Source organism: Callospermophilus lateralis, chromosome 2, assembly GCF_048772815.1.
Source record: "Callospermophilus lateralis isolate mCalLat2 chromosome 2, mCalLat2.hap1, whole genome shotgun sequence".
In the NCBI taxonomy this organism is placed as follows: domain Eukaryota; kingdom Metazoa; phylum Chordata; class Mammalia; order Rodentia; family Sciuridae; genus Callospermophilus; species Callospermophilus lateralis.
Window position 1 is genome coordinate 178,947,201 of NC_135306.1, and position 19,180 is coordinate 178,966,380.

General features: G+C 32.3%; 2 protein-coding genes across 12 annotated transcripts in view; one reads left to right on the plus strand and one right to left on the minus strand.

Annotated features, from left to right (window-relative positions):
• Positions 1–10,051, plus strand: part of Dnajc24 (DnaJ heat shock protein family (Hsp40) member C24) — a 48,589-nt gene extending 38,538 nt beyond the window's left edge. Inside the window, exons 4-5 of the mRNA XM_076847014.2 lie at positions 1,817–1,885; positions 5,640–10,051. Of these exons, the coding sequence (XP_076703129.1) occupies positions 1,817–1,885; positions 5,640–5,770 (200 nt within the window). The 3' untranslated portion in view covers positions 5,771–10,051. The remainder of the gene's footprint in view (positions 1–1,816; positions 1,886–5,639) is intronic.
• The window catches only part of Immp1l (inner mitochondrial membrane peptidase subunit 1), a 76,844-nt gene continuing 64,467 nt past the window's right edge, over positions 6,804–19,180 (minus strand). For all 11 annotated transcript variants that reach the window (XM_076847013.2, XM_076847005.2, XM_076847004.2 and 8 more), the window contains 2 exons: positions 8,075–8,185; positions 6,804–7,180 (listed from right to left, as the gene is read on the minus strand). In XM_076847013.2, coding sequence (XP_076703128.1) covers positions 7,112–7,180; positions 8,075–8,185 — 180 coding nt within the window. In that variant the 3' untranslated portion in view covers positions 6,804–7,111. The remainder of the gene's footprint in view (positions 7,181–8,074; positions 8,186–19,180) is intronic.

Below are 19,180 nucleotides of genomic sequence, written 5' to 3' on the forward strand. Positions count from 1 at the left end.
AAGAGAATAACACATAGCCAAGGGAACTTTATATAAAATGTAGAAATTAAATTTTTTTTGTTTGTTTGGAAATTACTTCACATACTGACACATTCTGCATAAGCTCTTTACAGATATGGAGGAACTATCTTGACCATTAGAAAGAGTCTGTATCTTTGTGTTTTAAGGACAGTTTTGAGACTTTGGGTACCCAGTAAATATGAAATGGTATAATATTTAATATACCTTAATAGAAAACCATGGCAAGTTCAAAATATTGTATAATCTTTTCATCTATTTTAAAATTGTGTAACTCACCAATAAATTTTGAACAGGCAGTTATTAAATATAATTAAATTGCAGGCATTCACACAACAGAACAAAGGGAGGCATTCTCAGCATGTGAACAAGAGACTAGTGAGACAGCTAAAGAAAATTTCACTGGAGTGCGGGGTGGATTTTAGGGTTTTTTTTTTTTTCTTTTTTTTTTTTTTTTAGCATTGACTTCTAGAAGAACAGTACAAGCGTACAGGAAATATAACGTTTCTTTAAACACAAAGACATGTGCTTCCTATCTATAGTTGCTTTCTTTGTCCCAAAATACACTTGTTTTAGGCAAGAAAGTACATTCCTGTACTACCTAGACCATGTTCTTACTTATTTAGGTATGTTCCATGCTCCCTTGGATCTTCCATTGGTAAGAGAAAACTTCAGCAAAGAAAACAGCAGTGGAACATCAACACAGAATAGCTGGGTTGTGGGGCTATTGCTGTATTAAAGTAAATCTTTCTGTAAGTTACTTATTATCCTGTTTCAGTCAGATGACTAATAGCCCCTTACATTTTGGTAGAGCTTTTTTCTTCAAAACAATGTATCATTTTTGATTGGAAGAATACCCATTAGTCTGCTTGAACTGCCATAACAAAGTAACATAGATTGGGTGGCTTAAACAGAATTTTTGACACTTCTGGAAACTGGGAATCCAAGATCAAGGTGTTGGCCAGTTCAGTTCCTAATGAGGGCCCTCTTCCTGGCTTGCATACAGCCCCCTTGTTGTCCTCATATGGCCTTTCTCCTGTACATGGGTAGATGGACATACAGAATGATCTCGTGCTCATCTTACGAAGCCACAAATCCTATTGAATTAGGATCTCACCCTCATGACCTTCTTTAAACTTTATTCACTTCCTTAAATAGTCATATTGGGCTTAGGGCTTCAACATATGAATTTGGGTGGGGGGTTGGAGAATAGGGAATTCAGTGCATAGCAATCCTCCTAAAATAAACAAATGAGAGAGTATTTCTGTTGTAGTGATGAAAAAACTGATATACCCAAAGTTAGAAAGCTGGTAAAATAGCATCTATACATTGCTTTCTTAGCCAGATATAATTTATCTGACAAAAAGTTTTTAAGTATCACAAAATAGAGGGTACTGATTATAAACTGCCTTCATGATTTTGTGTGTATTAAATGGGATAAATTTTGACTTAAAGTTTATATGGAATGACATGTTACATAGAATCTTTTAGTCAGCTAAAGTCGGGTAGCCTTAACATTGCTTTCAAAAGTAGTAGACTGGGCTGAGGTTGTAGCTCAATGGTAGAGCACTTGCCTAGCATGCATGAAGCACTGCACTGGCTTTGATCCTCAGCACCACATAAATATAAAATAAAGATATTGTGTCCACCTATAACTAAAAAATAAATATTTAAAAAGGCAGTAGACTGAGGTTTTAAATAATAGATAACTAGGAATTGTAATGACTATGCTGGAGTTGCCATCTCATTCTTCATAGGTAAAATATCAAAATTAAGTGTCTTATTTTATATCTTACAGAAGATGAGCTAAGAAATTTGGGCCCAGTAGATGCTCAAGTATATCTTGAAGAAATGTCTTGGAACGAAGGTTGGAATTTTTTTTTTCTTTTGGACTAATCTATAGCAAAGAAAAATATTAGGAATTTTTTGAAAGAAAGTAAAACCTTATAGGATGTTTGGAAATTGTAAATAATAGTTTGGTTTTACATGTATTTGTGATTTGTTTGGCCTGTTTTTGTTTAATTCTAAACTTCACTTATTAATGTTATTTTTCTACTTTAATTAGATGTTAGGTACATAAGGGTTTATTTTCCATTTGTTTTGTACTACTTTGATTTTTGTATTACTCTCTGTAATAAGGACTTTATTAAAGTCAAAGAGGGTGATTTTTTCTATTTCTCTTTATGGTGGCAATTGAGATGAATTTCTATTAGAATTTTTGTTCATTTTCTCCCTATATGGAATCTTACACTCTCAGGAGAGGGCTTTCCATGGAGGCTTTTCCCATCCCCACTGTAAATTTTTGATTGTCTCTTAATAAGAAAAATCAGTCACTGTCCTTGACCTATCATGAGTTCATGTCTTTTCCCCTTTTGTATCATTAAAATTTTTATTTCTGCGTTCTTTTGATGTTCCCTGAAAAACTCTGGGTAGACATCATTATATTATGAAAACTCTTTCCAGATATAATCCATGAGTATCATACTTTGATATTTCTCTGGGCAATTGAAGAAAATCTTATAGTTTACTAGAATTTTGTATATTCTTAACCTATAACTATTATTCAGCTTGGGGTACAAATTACCTAAAGGATTCTAAAAATGTTCTAATGAGTGTGAATGGTAAAAGATAAGCAGAGCCATCATTTTCCAATGGCAGATTCTTTATTTATGCTCTAAAGAAATGGGTCACAAGCCATATTGGCTTAGAAGGGTAATCATGTTTTTACCCATTTGACCATTCTGCACTCAACCACTAAAATTAAATTACAGATTCAAAATTCTAATTTTCAGTAAATAATTGAAAGCTTCAGATTTTTTGTAATTGAGGCTCCCAAATATTAGCAATAGTCTAGTCAGAATAAACAGGAAGGGCTACCGCTGTGACAGGCTTTTCATTGCCTTTTTATGGAAGGACAAACTAGTACATGTCTTTATTAGGAAGACCTGCTCAAATGTGTTTTTGTTGTTGTTGTTGTTTGTACCAGGGAGTGAACTCAGGGCCACTCGACCCCTGAGCCCCATCCCCAGTCCTATTTTGTATTTTATTTAGAGACAGGGTTTCACTGAGTTCCTTAGTGCTTCATCATTGCTGAGGCTGGCTTTGAACTCACAATCCTCCTGCCTCAGCCTCCCAAGCCGCTGTAAATGTATTTTTTTTAAGATATAGTTTGCCTCCTGTCCATCAGCATATATGTATGTATTTAATCTATTATTAAACAAATTAATTCTTGTTTTCATTGATAAGTGTAATATACTTTATTTACTAATGATTCCTAATGATGCAAAAATAAGGCAAGCTTGTTGTTATAGTTTTTCTTCTTTTATTTACCTTTGAAATATTTGTTATATTTGTAAATAGTACAATTTAATTTTAACTTAAAAATTTAGATTGGTGATTCAAGTACCTTTGTTTAGTATACTTTTTTTTACTACATGGACAAATGAATCTACCCGGATATTTAAGAAAATGAAATCATCAAGGCTTATCAGAAATGTTATTGTCCCTGGAACTCTCCAAAGTAAACCATTGTAAAGAAGACAGGGATGAATCCCATTCACAGCCAGTGAATCAGTATTAAACAGATACAATTAACCTTAAATATATAGAAGAGCTTTGCTTATTTAAGAATTTTTATCATTGTAAAGCTGGAGATAATCCTTGTCCTCCGTAGAGGAAATACTGAACAATAGCTGAATGAAGCCATTATTCTTGAAGGACTATTTAAAAATAAATAAGAGCTGTCTTAGCATATGAAGTTAAATAAAAAGTGTGATCATTTGGGCAAGTAAAAAATTTTTTAGATTCCTTCAGAACTGTTCTCAGAATGGCCTTGGAAGGAGAATATCCAGAAATGGAGAAAAGCTGATGAAACCCTACATGATGGGTATAGCCAAAGTATCTGCTGCTGGATCAAAGAACAATATGAAGTAGTGCATTTTCTTATGCTTAAAGGGCATATATACCTGGAACTGTTGAGAGATTGACGTTAACCTTCCCCTTACAAGTTAGTCTAGTGTAACTTGATCATATTGTTGATCTTCATTCACTATATTTAAAATTATGATTTCTTTGAAAATAGCACCTTGTTTCAAAACTTGATGGTAGTAAGAAATTTCAATAAACTTAATTTTTAGTGAGCACTAACATTTGGAAATATCTATGACAAAACTCCGCAGTAGCTCATGCTGTCCTCTGTGTCATTTACCAAGCACGTGTCACCTCAGATTGTCTCTTAGTGTTCACTGAGGTGGTAAAAAAACAAAAGAGGGGAGATTTAGCTTAAAATCAATGAATGGTTGGAATACGTATATTTTTAGACATTTTAACAACAAAACCATTCACTTTGAAAACATGCTATAGCACATGTATATTTGTATATTGCTTAGATAGGGAAGACGAATTTCTGAAATCAAAATTAGTCTTTGTGGAGAAGAAAGGCATTGTGGGGAAGAATAAAAACAGGATTGACAGTGTATTCATGTTTTTCTTACTGATAAGCATGTAAGTTGGCTTATTGCTCATTTTTTTTTCAATTTTTTTTTAGTTACATATGGACACAATACCTTTATTTTATTTTTATTTGGTGCTGAGGATTGAACCTCAGCTTATTTGTAAGCTTCGCATGTACTAGGGTAGCACTCTACCACTAAGCCATAACACCAGCCCCTTATTACTAATTTTTTTAAGATTGGATTTGATAGAGAGCAAATACATTCAGTTTAATTTCTCTTTTTTTCATACTCCATGAGTTATAAATATTAATCAAGTTTGAAAACTGAATGACAATATTTGATCATAGGAAATCATGAATCCTTTGAGAACTCCTTTGTCTCTATTAAAAAATTACGATATTGGTAAAATAGATACTGTGATTAATAAGTTGGTTTTTCTTTGATAGTTACTTCCCAGAGATAATAAAATGGAAGACCAGAGGAATCAGAAATTCTTTCTGTCCAAGGACACTAGTAATTAAACTTTCCAGAGAGAGGACATACTTAAAATTTCTACCATTAGGAGGAAACCATTGCCTCCTTAGGGCATCTCACTTCAGACAGTTTCCTGTTGGTTCATATATCATTTGTAAACACCAAACAATCAGGTACACATACATCCCCCATTATCGGGTGGGGGAAACTGCAAAAAACTATGGTGTTTATATATATTGAAATCATGTGGTACCAGAAAGGAAGTATCCAAATATTATTTAGCTGATAGTCAAGTTACCAGTCATTTCTAAAAGGATAGACTCTAGACAAAATATCATGCTCCTTTCTCTTTCACTGTAATATTTTAGAAAATATATTTTAGAGAATATAAAATTTTTATGATTCTTAATAAAACATTGCACAAGTTGCTTCTAAGCATCTCCCTCCCCCAAATCATTGGATTGTTGATTCATAGCTTTAATACTTCTCTCATCTACAGATAGATGCTTTGGTAATTTTTAGAAACACTGTTCCTTGCAAGGAATGTTTTCCAATTCTCCTTTAAATACATTTTATCATTATTGAGGGTTTTTGTTTGTTTTGCGATTTCTGTGGAATAAACTCTGCATTTTTAAAAGTTATAAGAAAAGTAGTTGCTTGTAAGCATTTGAAGTTTTTTTTTTTTCTTCACAGATGATCATTCTTTTTTTCTGAGTTGCCGATGTGGTGGAAAATACAGTGTTTCCAAAGATGAAGCAGAAGAAGTTAACCTGATTTCTTGTGATACATGTTCACTAATTATAGAACTACTTCATTATAGCTAAAATTGTTGACTACTATTGGGATACTTCAAGTGTATATTCAGACATGATGATGAGAGACCATTCGAGCATTAAGGAAATGAATTTTCTTTCTTCCCTATTATTTGCCAAAGAAATGATAAGATTATCAAGCAGAGATCACCTACATTTAAAAAGATTAATGTAGTTATTTATATGTACTTATAAACTGTATTTACATTGCCATAAAAAGGACCTGAGTTATATTTTATGGATTCCCATCTTAAAACCTTTGTTTTCTCCTTGATAAAACATAAGAATTCTTTTTCTTAACATAAATATGTCTCTTATTGGGAAATATTATCATCATATTCCTTTATATTTATAAAGTGTCTAACTGATAATGTTCCCAACAGGTTACAGTTATAGGCCTATTTTATACCTACCTCAAATTCTAGTGTCATTATAATTAAATTAGAATCTCTGTGAACAATATGTGATCCCAGTTCTCCCATAATGAAGGCTGAATACGAAGAATAAAAAATGTGAAGTGACAACTAGAAAAATAGATTTGGAATTAAGACTTGGCTCCAGTCCTGGCCTTCTAGTTCTAAAATTTATGAACCTCACCATCTTCAACTTTAAGTATAATTTAGAATATGGAAGCTTTAAAAAATAGTCTGAAATTGGTACATCCCTTTCCTTTTTATTTCAAGGTGTTAAGGTTTGGTGTTAATTGCCATATTTGTGAATAAGAACCATTTTAATGCTGGTATGATGGACTTTATAAAGTATTATTGCCTACAATAGCCTGTAAATGTCATATTCTTAAAGATGTATTTTTCTATACATTTAATATTCTTGTACAGTTTAAATCAGAACTCATTTAAAGAACTTGACAGAATCTCTTATGGGATCACCGAAACTTTTTTACTTAACTTCAAATGAGTGAGTCAAGCATATAACTTAGAAGCTTTTTACTTAGAATGAATTCCTGATGTTGCAGATTGAACTTATAAATAAGAATAGTTACTATTCTAACTTACTTACTATAGCTGAAGTATAAGGCACTTTCAAGAAGAGTAGATTATTTTCACTTTACTTATATAAGACAAAAAAATTGCAAGTGAGGTACAGTCATTCAGGTCCCCCTGCAAATATTTTATATATAACATAAAATTTAGATGAAACACTGATCTTGGGTTATACTTATTTTTACACAAATATTTTGAACAAGAGTTTGCAGAATGGATTGCTTTTCTTTACATTTAACAAATAACTAAAACTGAACAGCAAATAGTTTATTGGTTAAGTACATGGTTTCAACTGCAGTAATAAATTCACTTGAACAGGAAACAATAATCAAGTCAAAAGAATAAATGCTTGCTAATTATCAGAAAATCTGTGGCCATTTGGGCTGTCTCGTAGAAATCCAAAATCACTCAGAGGCCAGATCTGTAAAATCAAAATGTGATTGAAGAAAATTAATAAAAGTGATGTTATATAATCATTATTCCCTTCTCCTTTTCATCCATTTTCTCTATGCTAAATAGTTAAATGCTTATCCTTACTTATCAGTCAAGAATAAAAATTTCTGCATCAGACTGTATAATGAATTAGAACAAATTACAAAATTAAGAAAAAATTTTAAAAAGGGTAAGACTTAGAAAATCACTTGTATGTATTTAAATGTTGAGTTTGGAACATTTAAATATACAAAAAATTCTCTGTGTGTATTTATGAATATATATGTCTGTTACATCTTGAATCTAAAGTTTTTAAGTTTTATGTATTTGAATATAATAATTGTAAAGAATTCTGGGAATTATCCAGTTGCCCCAGATACTCATGTGTTTTTCTTATTATTTTCTTATTATTGCTTATGATTAAAAGGATCCAGAAAAATCAATAAAAACAATAATCTTCCCTACGAGTTGTACATTTGCTTCAACCACAATAAACTGTCCATGATTACTGTATTTAACTAGGTTCACAATACCTTGCTTTATAAGTATTGTGAACCTAGACTGCTCTCCCACAAATGCTTATTAAAATATGCCCAGATTGTATAAGAGAGAATTCAAATGAAAGGGTTCTTTTGCTACATCAGTGAGTTTTAATTTTATTATTATTGAAAAATCATTCTTAATAACTATTTTGTGAGACTAGGCAAGGGGAGATGAGAATGTTTCATATAGTGGTACTAAGTAAAAGCCAACATGTTATAAAATGTAGTTACTGCAACAGTTAAATCCACTGACATCTTGAAGATTTCAAAGGTTCATTTTGTGGAAATGCAGAGAATACAGTTTAGAGAATACAGTAAACATTTTAAGCACAAAACTGTACCTTAAAGAAGATTCGTCCTCTTATTAGTCCATATGGAATAGGTCCATAATACCTGGAATCTGTAGAATTCTGTAAATTATCACCTTCTAACCAAACATGACCTGTTGGCACCTAGAATGACAGAATAAGAGCAGCAGCCCCTTGAGAAACAACAAAATCTAATTCAGGTACTATCATTAAGAAAAGTATGTCACTTGGAATAGGGAGAAATATCCTAAAGTTTCTTTTAAAATACATACAAATCCTAAGTTGCATTTTTGCTTCTATTTCCTACACAATAAAATAAATACCAAATGTTCCAATTTTTTAAAAGACCTGTCTTTTTTATAATCATACTGTTCTCAAACAGTAATTTGTTATACAAACCCCAAACTGAGGTTACAAGAGATCAAAACTGTGACAGGGTCATTAATTTAATAGACTTCAAAAGAGGTCATTAGGATACTGACTGAAAATGTGCCCTCCTGTCTCAATAACAGCATAAGCAGGGCAGCCACTCACTCAGCAACATCCTGGGGCCAATACCAAGGCCAGACCTATTAGAATGCTCATGATGAACTAAATGGTAATTGATTGTGACATCAATTACAAATAATCTCATCATTTTATTGGAGTGGGCTTGTCAGAATTCTAATTAAGATCCCTGTTCTGCTTTTGTACAGGCCATATCTTCAATGCATTATACTTTGATAATGACCATCAAGAACCAGAAGGACCTATTATAAAATCATCAGTTGTAAAATGAATGATGGTGACCTTCTACTAAATGAAAAAACTCTCTCAATGTTCTGGGTATTAACTGGTATTAAATAAGTTTGAATTTTTATTCAATGATGATCAATATAGTTAGAACAAAATACATTACTTTAAAAAATGCCTTCTGCAATATGAGATATTTGCCTACCATTTACTATTATCTGTTCAATTTAAACTTTAAAAATTACTCTCTAGAAACAGTCTTTAAAATTGCCTTTGCCAAGCTGTTATTTTATAGTTTTTGTTACCCAAGAAAGTTTAATCATTCACCAGAAAATGATCTATTGGGAAGGAATTTATTTTCACTATTTCAATTGGTTTTGATAAAAGAGACTGCATTTTTTAGAATGATGAATCATGTTTTTGAAAAAAAAAATACGCAAGCATGAAATTTTAATTTTACTTTAAAGAGATTCTGAATCTGAAATGGCATGTATCAGATACGAGTATTTGCCCAGAAACCTTTAATAATTTGCATGCAGCACTTCACATTTAGCACTAAAATGTTAAATCTATTTTGTAAAAGTGGATATGTTTACTAAAAGAATATCAGAGAAAACCCAAGTGTGTTTATGTGTACAAAAGCCAGTTTGGAAATATCTACATCAAAATGATAAAAAAAATCAGAGTCTAAGATCACTCATTTTTATTAATGAAACTAGTTACAAATCCTAGGGCCAATAAGCAAGGTTAGTTCCTACCAATTCAATAAAATAGACAAGTACAGAGAAACATTAACATTAAGAAGAAAAATGAGTATAAAATGAAAACAAAATAGTGAAGTTGGAAAAGCCATACATAACCAACATTCTCAAGTGTTAAATTGGGAAAAGACATAAGGTGAGGATTTTTTTGGTGTTTAAATTTCCATAATTGCTCAAAATGCTTGTTCCGAGTTTTAAAAATATGTGATAGGTATGAATAAAAAAAGGGGCACTATTATAAGCAAAACAAAAACATTCCACATACTAATAAGGCAACATGTCAAAAATCTAAGGAGATTTCTATCCCTCTGACCATAAACCAGGATCCATGGTTTATACGTTGATCTCTCCCTGAAGTTTTCCCCAAACTTATCTGCCTATACAAAACTCTCTGATTATTTAGGGTATAAATCATGTAGTCAGCCTTGCTTGAGGCCATGGATTATGATCTTTTTACTTGCTTGGTTTTTGTCTAAGTCTTCACTATTTTATGAGAAATTAAGTCAATCGGTAGTAATGTCATGATTTTAATTATTTTGAGTATTACTTTCATTACCATTACTTTCATAATACCAAAAATTATTAAATTTTTGTCAGCCAGATTGTAAAAAATGGTACCTTTGTGTCTTCATTTGCTTTTGTCTTATTATGAATGAGGCTGAATCTCTTCATGTGTTTAAAAGCCATATACAGAATTCCTTTTCTATGATCTCTCTTTGCATGTCTTCTGCCCTCTGTCTATTGGGTTGATGATCTCTTTCCTACTTTCAAAGGAGCTCTTAAAATATTATGAAGATTAGCCCTTTGAGATAAAAATGACAAATACTTATTCCCAGTTTGTCATTTGTCTTATTAATCTTTGCTTTTATGACTTCTGGATTTTGAATCATAGTTAGAAAGATTTTCATGGTTCATTTTTTATATTTAAATATCCTTTTGGAATGTATCCTGATAGACATGTTGTATATGGTTTAGAATATTTTAAATTTTTGTTGATGTAAGGGACTGGAATGTAGCTCAGTAGTAAAGCACTTGCCTACCATGCATAAAACCCAAGATATGGTAAGTTTCTTTTAAATTACTGAAATAAAATACTGAAGTATCTCAGTAAGATTAATAATACAGGAATCTTCTGAAAGAAGCCCAGAACTTATCACCAGGAACCTTGGGGAGGAAAGTGACCCACATTCTCTATATCTAGTCCTTAATTGCCAGGGTTGGTACCAAGGGGAGGAGGAGTAAAATCAGCATCCACATGTGGATTTTTTAGTTAATTTTATTGGATCCTGTGAAATGCTGTTACTGATGTTTTATAGAAGAAATAGGTTCAAATATGTGACATGATATATCTGCTCCTCTGAAGCTCATACATGGTACTCCCAACACCATGCCTCCATTTATAGTAAAGGAATGATACATCTCATGGACTTAACACTTCATGTTAAGTAAAACCAAGAACAAGAAAACAAGCTGATCACTGATATTACCTTTCATCTAACAAGAATTTCTCTTTACTACCCCCATACCGCCTCCCCTTTGCCCTATCTAGAGTTCATCTAATTCTCCCATACCCCCACCCCAATCACATTATGAATCACGATCTTTAAATCAGAGAAAACATTTGGTATTTGGTTTTTTAGGACTGGCTAACTTCACTTAGCATTATATTCTCCAACTCCATTTATTTTCACTATTTCAATTGGTTTTGATAAAAGATATTGCATTTTGGAGGGACTGGCTAACTTCACTTAGCATTATATTCTCCAACCATCCATTTACCAGCAAATGCCATGATTTTATACTCACGAATGGTGTGACTCTACTTTGTGTACAACCAGAGATATGAAAAATTGTGCTCTATATGTGCAATATGAATTATAATGCATTCTGCTGTCATATATAGCAAATTAAAATTTAAAAGTAAAAAGTAAAAAAAATCACACACAAAAAAACACACTTCTCTTTAAATAGGAAAACAACCAAATGCAGATCTTTAAAAATCAAAGTAGTCACTTTCGCTGATTTTTCAATTATGGTCTACTGTAGCAAATTCATCATGTTTGAAATCATCCTACTTTTGAAATATATAACTTTTGGGCACTAGGGAGAAGAGTGTATGCTTTCACTTTAAAAGTCAATTTCACACAAGTACACTTTTATATACAGTAAAATGCACACCACCCCATTTTAAATTTGAATACAATATGTACACACCCAGGTAACTACCACCTCATTGGGAAGAAGATACAGAATATTTCTATTATATCAAAATGTTTCCTTCTGTTCCTTTGTAATTAGCTTCCCAACTCCACACCCAGGCTCAGACAACTAGACTTCTTTGATATTAGAGACTAGTTTGCATGTTTCTGAATTCCATTAAATGGACTTGCCAAGTATATATTTTGTGTCAGACTTCTTTCACTCGGCAAGATTTTATGATTAATCCAGTCTGAATGTGTCTGTCATTGGCTCTTTTTTACAGTTGAATAGTACTGCACTGCAAACTGCAATGTTGTTGGTGGTTGTTTGGGTTGTTTGTAATTGGGGGTTGTTATAAATAAAGCCCTATGAACATGCACATACAAGTCTATTTTCAGTAAATAGGGGTATAATTTCTGGGTTATTAGCATATATAAATTTTACCTTAAAAGAAACTATGAAACTTTTCCAAAATCATATTATTTTATATTCCCTAAAGCAATGTTTGGCTGTATTCCTGTTGCATCTCTGTGGTGATTTAAAATTTTTTTTTGCTATTCTAGTAGGCAAAGGGTATTACTTGTGGTATTAATTTGCACTTCTCTGATAAGCACTTTTTTATGCTTATTAGTGCATCAAATGTAAAGTGCATTAAAATATTTTGGCCATTTTAAAAGTGAGTTATTTATCATCTTGTTGTAAGAGTTCCTTATAAAACCATGGATACAAGTCCTAGGACAGTAATTGCAAATATTTTCTCCCAGTCCGGATTTATTTCTTAAATGACTTTTTTGTTATAGCTGGACACAGTACCTTTATTTTATTTATTTTTACATAGTGCTCAGGATTGAACCCAGTGCTTCACACATGCTAGGCAAGTGCTCTATCACTTAGCTGTAACCCTAGCACCTTAAATGACTTTTTTGATAAATAAACGTTTTTAATGTTTCTGAGGGCCAATTCATAATCTTTTTCCTATTATCTTCCATATTTTGGTGTCCTAAGAAATCTTTACTTGCTCCCAATTTGTGAATACACTACATATCTTCTATAAGATTTAGTTTTAGTTTTATGTATACATATAAGCTCTATTTTGTGAGGTATCCATTGCATCTGATTTTTGTTCCTAATCTCATTCTTTCTTTTTGATTGGGTATATTTTGAATTCCATTTTATTTCTTCTGTTGGCAGAATATGCATCTTATTTCTGAAGTTACTGCTCTAGGGTTTAGAACAGTACAAATCTTTAATCACAGTCCACTTTCACATGAGGTGTCATTACCTTCACATATCGTATTACTTCATGTAAGATATAAGGATTTTACAATATACAGTTGGTCCTCTGTATCCAGAGTTCTGCATATGTGGATTCAACCAATTGGAGGTTGAAAATATTTTGGAAAAAAAATTTGCATCTATACCAAACATATACTGATTTTTTTCCTTGTCATTCCCTAAGCAATACAGCATAACTATTGACATTGCACTTAAATAATAGGTATCATAATGTAGGAATCACTTAGAGTTTAAGGAAGAAAACATGTAGGTTATTTATATGCAGACACAACACTGTATTTCACAAAGACCATCCAAAGATTTTCATGTCTGTGGGAGGTTCTAGAACCAATCCCCTATGGACAATAGCAATGACTATAATTTCATCCCTATCTATATCCCCTGGTGTTTGCGCTCTACTTGCCAAACATTTTTGCTTCTACCCATGTTACAAGTCCCACAATAAATTATCACTGTTGTTTGTTTAAAACAGTATTTAAAGAATTTTAGAGACAAAACAGGCCGGGATATGGCTTAGTAATTAGAGCAGTTACACAAGACCCCGAGGTTTTATATCCAGCACCACACACACACACAAAAAAAGTTGCATATGATTTCAGTGTGATGAGATCTAACTAGCCAAGCATTAAGTTCATATGAAAACAAAACGAAAGGGCCAGCAATGTGGCTCAGTAGGTAGAACACTTGCCTAGCATATGCAAGGACCAGGGTTCAACCCTAGCATAGTAAGAAATAAAAACTTATATTTAACAGACATTTAGCATTAGTATTTCTGGTGTTCTCTATTCTGTTATGACTTGAAACTTCCATCTCCTATCATTGCCTTTCAGTTTGAGGAACAACCTTTAACATTTCTTATAATGTACAGCTATCTGCTGGCAATGAATTTCTTACATGCCTTAAAAATTCTCTGGAATTTTTCTGTGAAAATACCTTTCCTTCATCCTATTTTTCAGAGATATTTTCACGGGATATAGAATTCTAGATTGAAAGTTATTTTCTCCCATGCATCAATTCCTTGTTCTCAAGTCTTTGTGCCCCTGCCCCTCTCTGCAATTTGATCATGATGTTCCTGGTTTGATTTTTTTTTTTTTTTTGTATATATTTTTACCTGAACTTGTTTTCCCTTCTTCCCTCCATCCTAACCTTTCACTGAAGATTAAATCCAGGGCCTTGCACATGCTAGGCCAATGCCACTAAGCTACATCCCTGGCCCTTTTAGTTTTGAGATTGCCCAGGTTTGGTCCCAAACTTGTGATCCTCCTGTTTCAGCCTCCCAGGAGCTGGGATAGAGGAGTGTACCACTGTGCCTGGCTTTAAACTTCTTTGATTCCTAGTTTATAGTTTTGTTCAAATGTGTGGGGAAAATATAGATTACCTTGTTTTCACCCACTACCTTAGAATTTCTACAACATATTTGTTCATCTGTTTTAAAACTATCTTATGAGTTACCTAGGCTATTCATTTTTTCCCTATACACTTTCCTTCCTTCAGTTTGTATAATTTTCATTGCTATCTTCAAATTCAAATATCTTTTCTTTTGCAGTTTCTAATCTGCTGTAAAACCATCTAATAATATATTCTCAAGCTGCAAAAATTTCATTTGGTTCTATCTTATAATTACCATCTTTCCTCATTGTTTCACCTTTTTCCTCTATATCCTTGAAAGTTTTAGAACTGGTGTTTTACAATGCTTATCTGCTAATTCCATCATCTCTGTCATTTATGGGTCTATTTAATTGATTTACTTCTGGATATGAGTTGCATTTTCCTGTTTCTTCACATAGTAATTTGTGATTTAGCTAAACATTCACTAGTTGAGTGGATTTTGTTGTCTTATGGTCCCCTCAACCCTGATTTTTAAGTTTGTTAGATTGTGTCTCATTTAGCTGTACTATTAAGGAATCATCCTTCTAGGGTCTTTACTGAATTCTTACCTATCAGCAATCAATAGCTGGTGAGACCTCAAATATATTTCAGGCCTGTGTGAGTTCTGGGAAGGTTTATAGGTTGGTGGTCTCAAATTTTATCACAGGCAAGTACAATTTAGTATTCAGCCCCAAACCATGGAATATCAGTGTAGAGCTGTGGAGATTTTTTTGTAGCTCTGATCAGCCCTGGTAGTCTGATCCATAAATTTTAACCACTTAAGGATCCCTGGTCCTCATTATCTGTCTCCTCAACTGAACAATTAAATGTGTGCTTTGACTTAATTTCCTCTGCTTGCACTGTGATTGGAAAACTACTTTCAGATAGAAGTTGGGGCAAGTTTATGTGTACTTCATCTTTTTCTCTCAGGGATCACAGCATCATACTACCTACTGTGCAATGTATGGGAAATATTTGTTCCAAAGACATGGTCCAGTTTTCTATGGAGCAGGAGGGCAAGTTCATCACCAGCTAGTCTGTCATTGCCACAAGCAGGTGTTTAAATTACTTAATTTTTAAAGCCTTTAAAAAAAAAAAAAAAAAAAGCTTACTTTATAATATGTAAAAGAAAATCATTTTGCTGAAGACTAAACTTTTTGATGTGAAATGTGCTTTGGCATTTCTACTTCCTACAGGTTTTGTCTTACCTTTCCCTACCAAAATGTCCAGAAAAAATATGCCAAACTCAGTATGCAACTGTGTACTAAGAAGCAAATTCATTATAGTACTGTCTACACCTCAATATAGCAATAGTATAAATGTTCTTCATTAGGCAGAAGTTGAATGTAGTTCATTGATACAACAGACAGTGATTAAAAAACAAAATCAAATATATGAAAATATGTCTATGATGCAGTCAATTAAGTTGAAAGACATTGGGTATAAAGATAAAAATAATTTATGTTACAAAATTTACATTTTTATGATATAGTACATATTTGTACAATTTAAAGTGTATACATACAAACAAAACACACAGATACGAACATGTGTATCTTAAAATGCTTAACCTTTTCAATGATACTTGTTTTTTTTTTAAAAAGGGACACAGAAATATTTCTCATCATAATGTAATAGAAAGCTAGGAGGAACTTTATGGAATTTTCTTTCTTTTCACTTTCTGGTAGTATGGAAAGAGAGTGACCTAATTTCCAATCCATCCATATACTAGGCTTTGCTTCTTAGTAAAGAAAAAGTGCATGACTACAGTTAGCAATATCTTCACTAAATCTCTAAAATATCAGTCTAGTAGAGAACTCAATTTTTCAAACACAAAACAAAAAAAAGATTTTGGCTTAAGTCTGAAGTGCAAAACTGGTGACTTATATAAAGTAATGCCAGGAACAAAAGAAAACTTTTCCCTTCCAGCTTGTCTGTTAGATTAAGTTGAAATTCAAGCTAGATAAGAAAATAAAGGAGAACTGCATAGCAATATTATAATAAAATTTGAACAGATTAGGATGGTACATTAAAATGTTCTTTTTAAAAAGCTGTAACTAGGCTAAAATGCACTACAATAAATACATGTTTTGCAAAGGGCTCAAAAGGGAAATTCCTAATTCTGTGTCTTTTGTTCATGTTACTTATCAAAAATTGTTATTTACAACTTATAAATCTACTATGTCATTTTGAATAAATGCATAAGTCTGAATAAGAATATATGAATGTTTTCAATGAATGCCAGAGAAATTGTTTTCACTTTTGCTTAAATCTGAATTTTCCTGTTGTCTCAGATATAGCTAACTTTAGAACTAAAATTTAAAACATTAAACACCTAAATGATTCGATTTTTCCATTTCTGTGTCAGAGGTTTACTTCCTGACCTATGATAAAACGTAATCTTAGGACTGGACAAAAGAATCCAGCTTCTAGTTCTCAGCTATGTTTACTGAAGTCTAAAGTGCCTCTTTTTAAAGTACAAGCAACAAATGTAATTGCCTCATGGCCTGCGGGAGTCCATTTAACAAAAGAGTCTTTTGTGAGGAAACCCACAGGTGTTACCTTTCTTGATTCAAGTGAAATCTGATGAAAGTGTCCACAATATCAAATAACACATTTGCTAAACTAGAATCAAATTCATTTATTTGATTAACCAAAAAGCACCTAATTAAGAAAAAGTTCTGACTAAATGTAAGATATTTGTGTATTTGACCTTTCAAGTATTTCAAAACACATAAAATCCTAAGGAAAGACTGGTTTTTAATCAACCCTTTATTTGCCAAATATTTTACAATTTATAACCAGCAAAGGTAGATGTGCACTGGCTGTATCTGACTCTTAAACCGACTGCAGAAGAAAAGGGAAAGGTAGTCCATGAAGGAAACACAAATCATACAAGAAAAACTTTTCAGAATCCTTTTTTACATGATTAGTTTTTCCTTTTCCTGTAATGCATAGGAAAAACAGGCATACACATTCATGAAAGTGTTCAGATAAAGCCTTGCTGCTGCTTTTCGGCAAAAACAAATGGAAGTGATCTATCAATGACACCTCAGTCAAAAGTATTTCATTTTATACACATATTTTAAAGATTTTGTGTATAAAGAAATGATCTGAAATATACAATATACAATTTCCTTGCCTGAGGAAAATATCTGTATGAAGAATGTACGTTCATAAGATGTTACTGTATTCTAACAATTAATACCCATATAATTTTTTATCTTACTATTTTCCAAGTATGTAGTATTAAGTAAAATTACTATTCCACTATAGTAATAAGCTAATGCATATTCTGTTTAATCATGACATATATAACTAAAATGTGACCATGGTAAGACCCCATGCACATGGATTAGTATTTGGAAAATGAAGTAGTTTATTAATCAAACTATTCTAAAGGGATTGCTTTAAGTTTAGTATTTGACTTGGGTAACAGTGAAATTAGAAACACCCATAAATAATTTTTAGAGTTTACCCTTCCAATAAGAGCAAAAGCTTGTAAACAAAAACACATAAAAAAGAGAAGAACTAAATCCCTGGAGGCAGTAAATTAGAAGAACTTTTTAGAATACAAAGCTTAGAAAACATTATTAAAATTTAGTTTTAAAAAATGAGAGTGTCTCAAGTGTCAGTTACAGGAATCTCTGAAAGTAAACTCAAGGACAAGTTTCACTACATATTATATTTTCATTGACACTCTTATTACTAGTACTTCTTATCTATTCTGTCTCAGTTAATTGAGGCAGTGGTATATTTGGAGACCTGATAGAAGTGTTTCCATATGCTTGACACATGACTAAAATATTACATTTTTAAGGACCAGGTATGGAATAGTTAATAAATTGAACATTTCAGTGGGTACTATTCCTATGCAGTCCTGCTTGTTTTTATTCCCTTTTGAATTCTGTCTGATAATGTGATCCTACTCATGTCATTCTTGCAGACTGTTATTCCCCTTATCTATTTAAAAATGGTGTCACCTTAGTTTCAAAATCAGTCATGACCACAGAGGAATTTACACAAAAGTTTTGTTGGGCTACAACTACAGATCTAGACTATGATTGGGGGATATACTTTAGTAAAAGTTCTCTTTCATTATTAAGTTTAAAGCTTAAATTTTAAGACTTGACTTGCTTATTCGCACTGCTTTAACAAACTAAGCTCCTTCATCTTATCCCCTTTAAGTACTCAGTACTTCCATCCAGCCAGAGTACTGATCTATGATGGGTTAAGATAATGGTTAAAAATACAGTCCACAGAATCACAGTCCCAAGTTCCAAATGCACCTCTCCAACCTACTAGTTTAATACCCATTTAAACCTCATCTATACAAGTAAGAAAAATATCTTACAGATTATCGTGAAAACCAAATGAAGTAACACATCGGTCTCTCGGCATCTCTTGGGTAGTCAGTAAGAGCTCATACTAGCAGTTATCCCAGCTGCTGGTGTGAATGAGGCCTGCTAGTCTTGCTTTTTTCCTATTTCCTAAGCAATCTACCCATTCTCTGAAAATTGAACTGTGCTTTGCAATTTTATTTTATGTTTTTGGTTATTTTCTTTTATACTGTATTTAATCATGTAGCTCTGGTTCTAGCCAAGTCTTTGAACAGAATCTAGAGTAATTAAAAATATGCATCAATTGTGAATAAGTGCCTATTATGGAAATTGATTTAATGAAATTCAGTCTTTAAGATCAGACTATCCAAGGTTGATAGTAAAGACATTTTTATTCTTTTAACAGGCATCATTGTCAATGTTTCTTAAATATAGAATGCTTA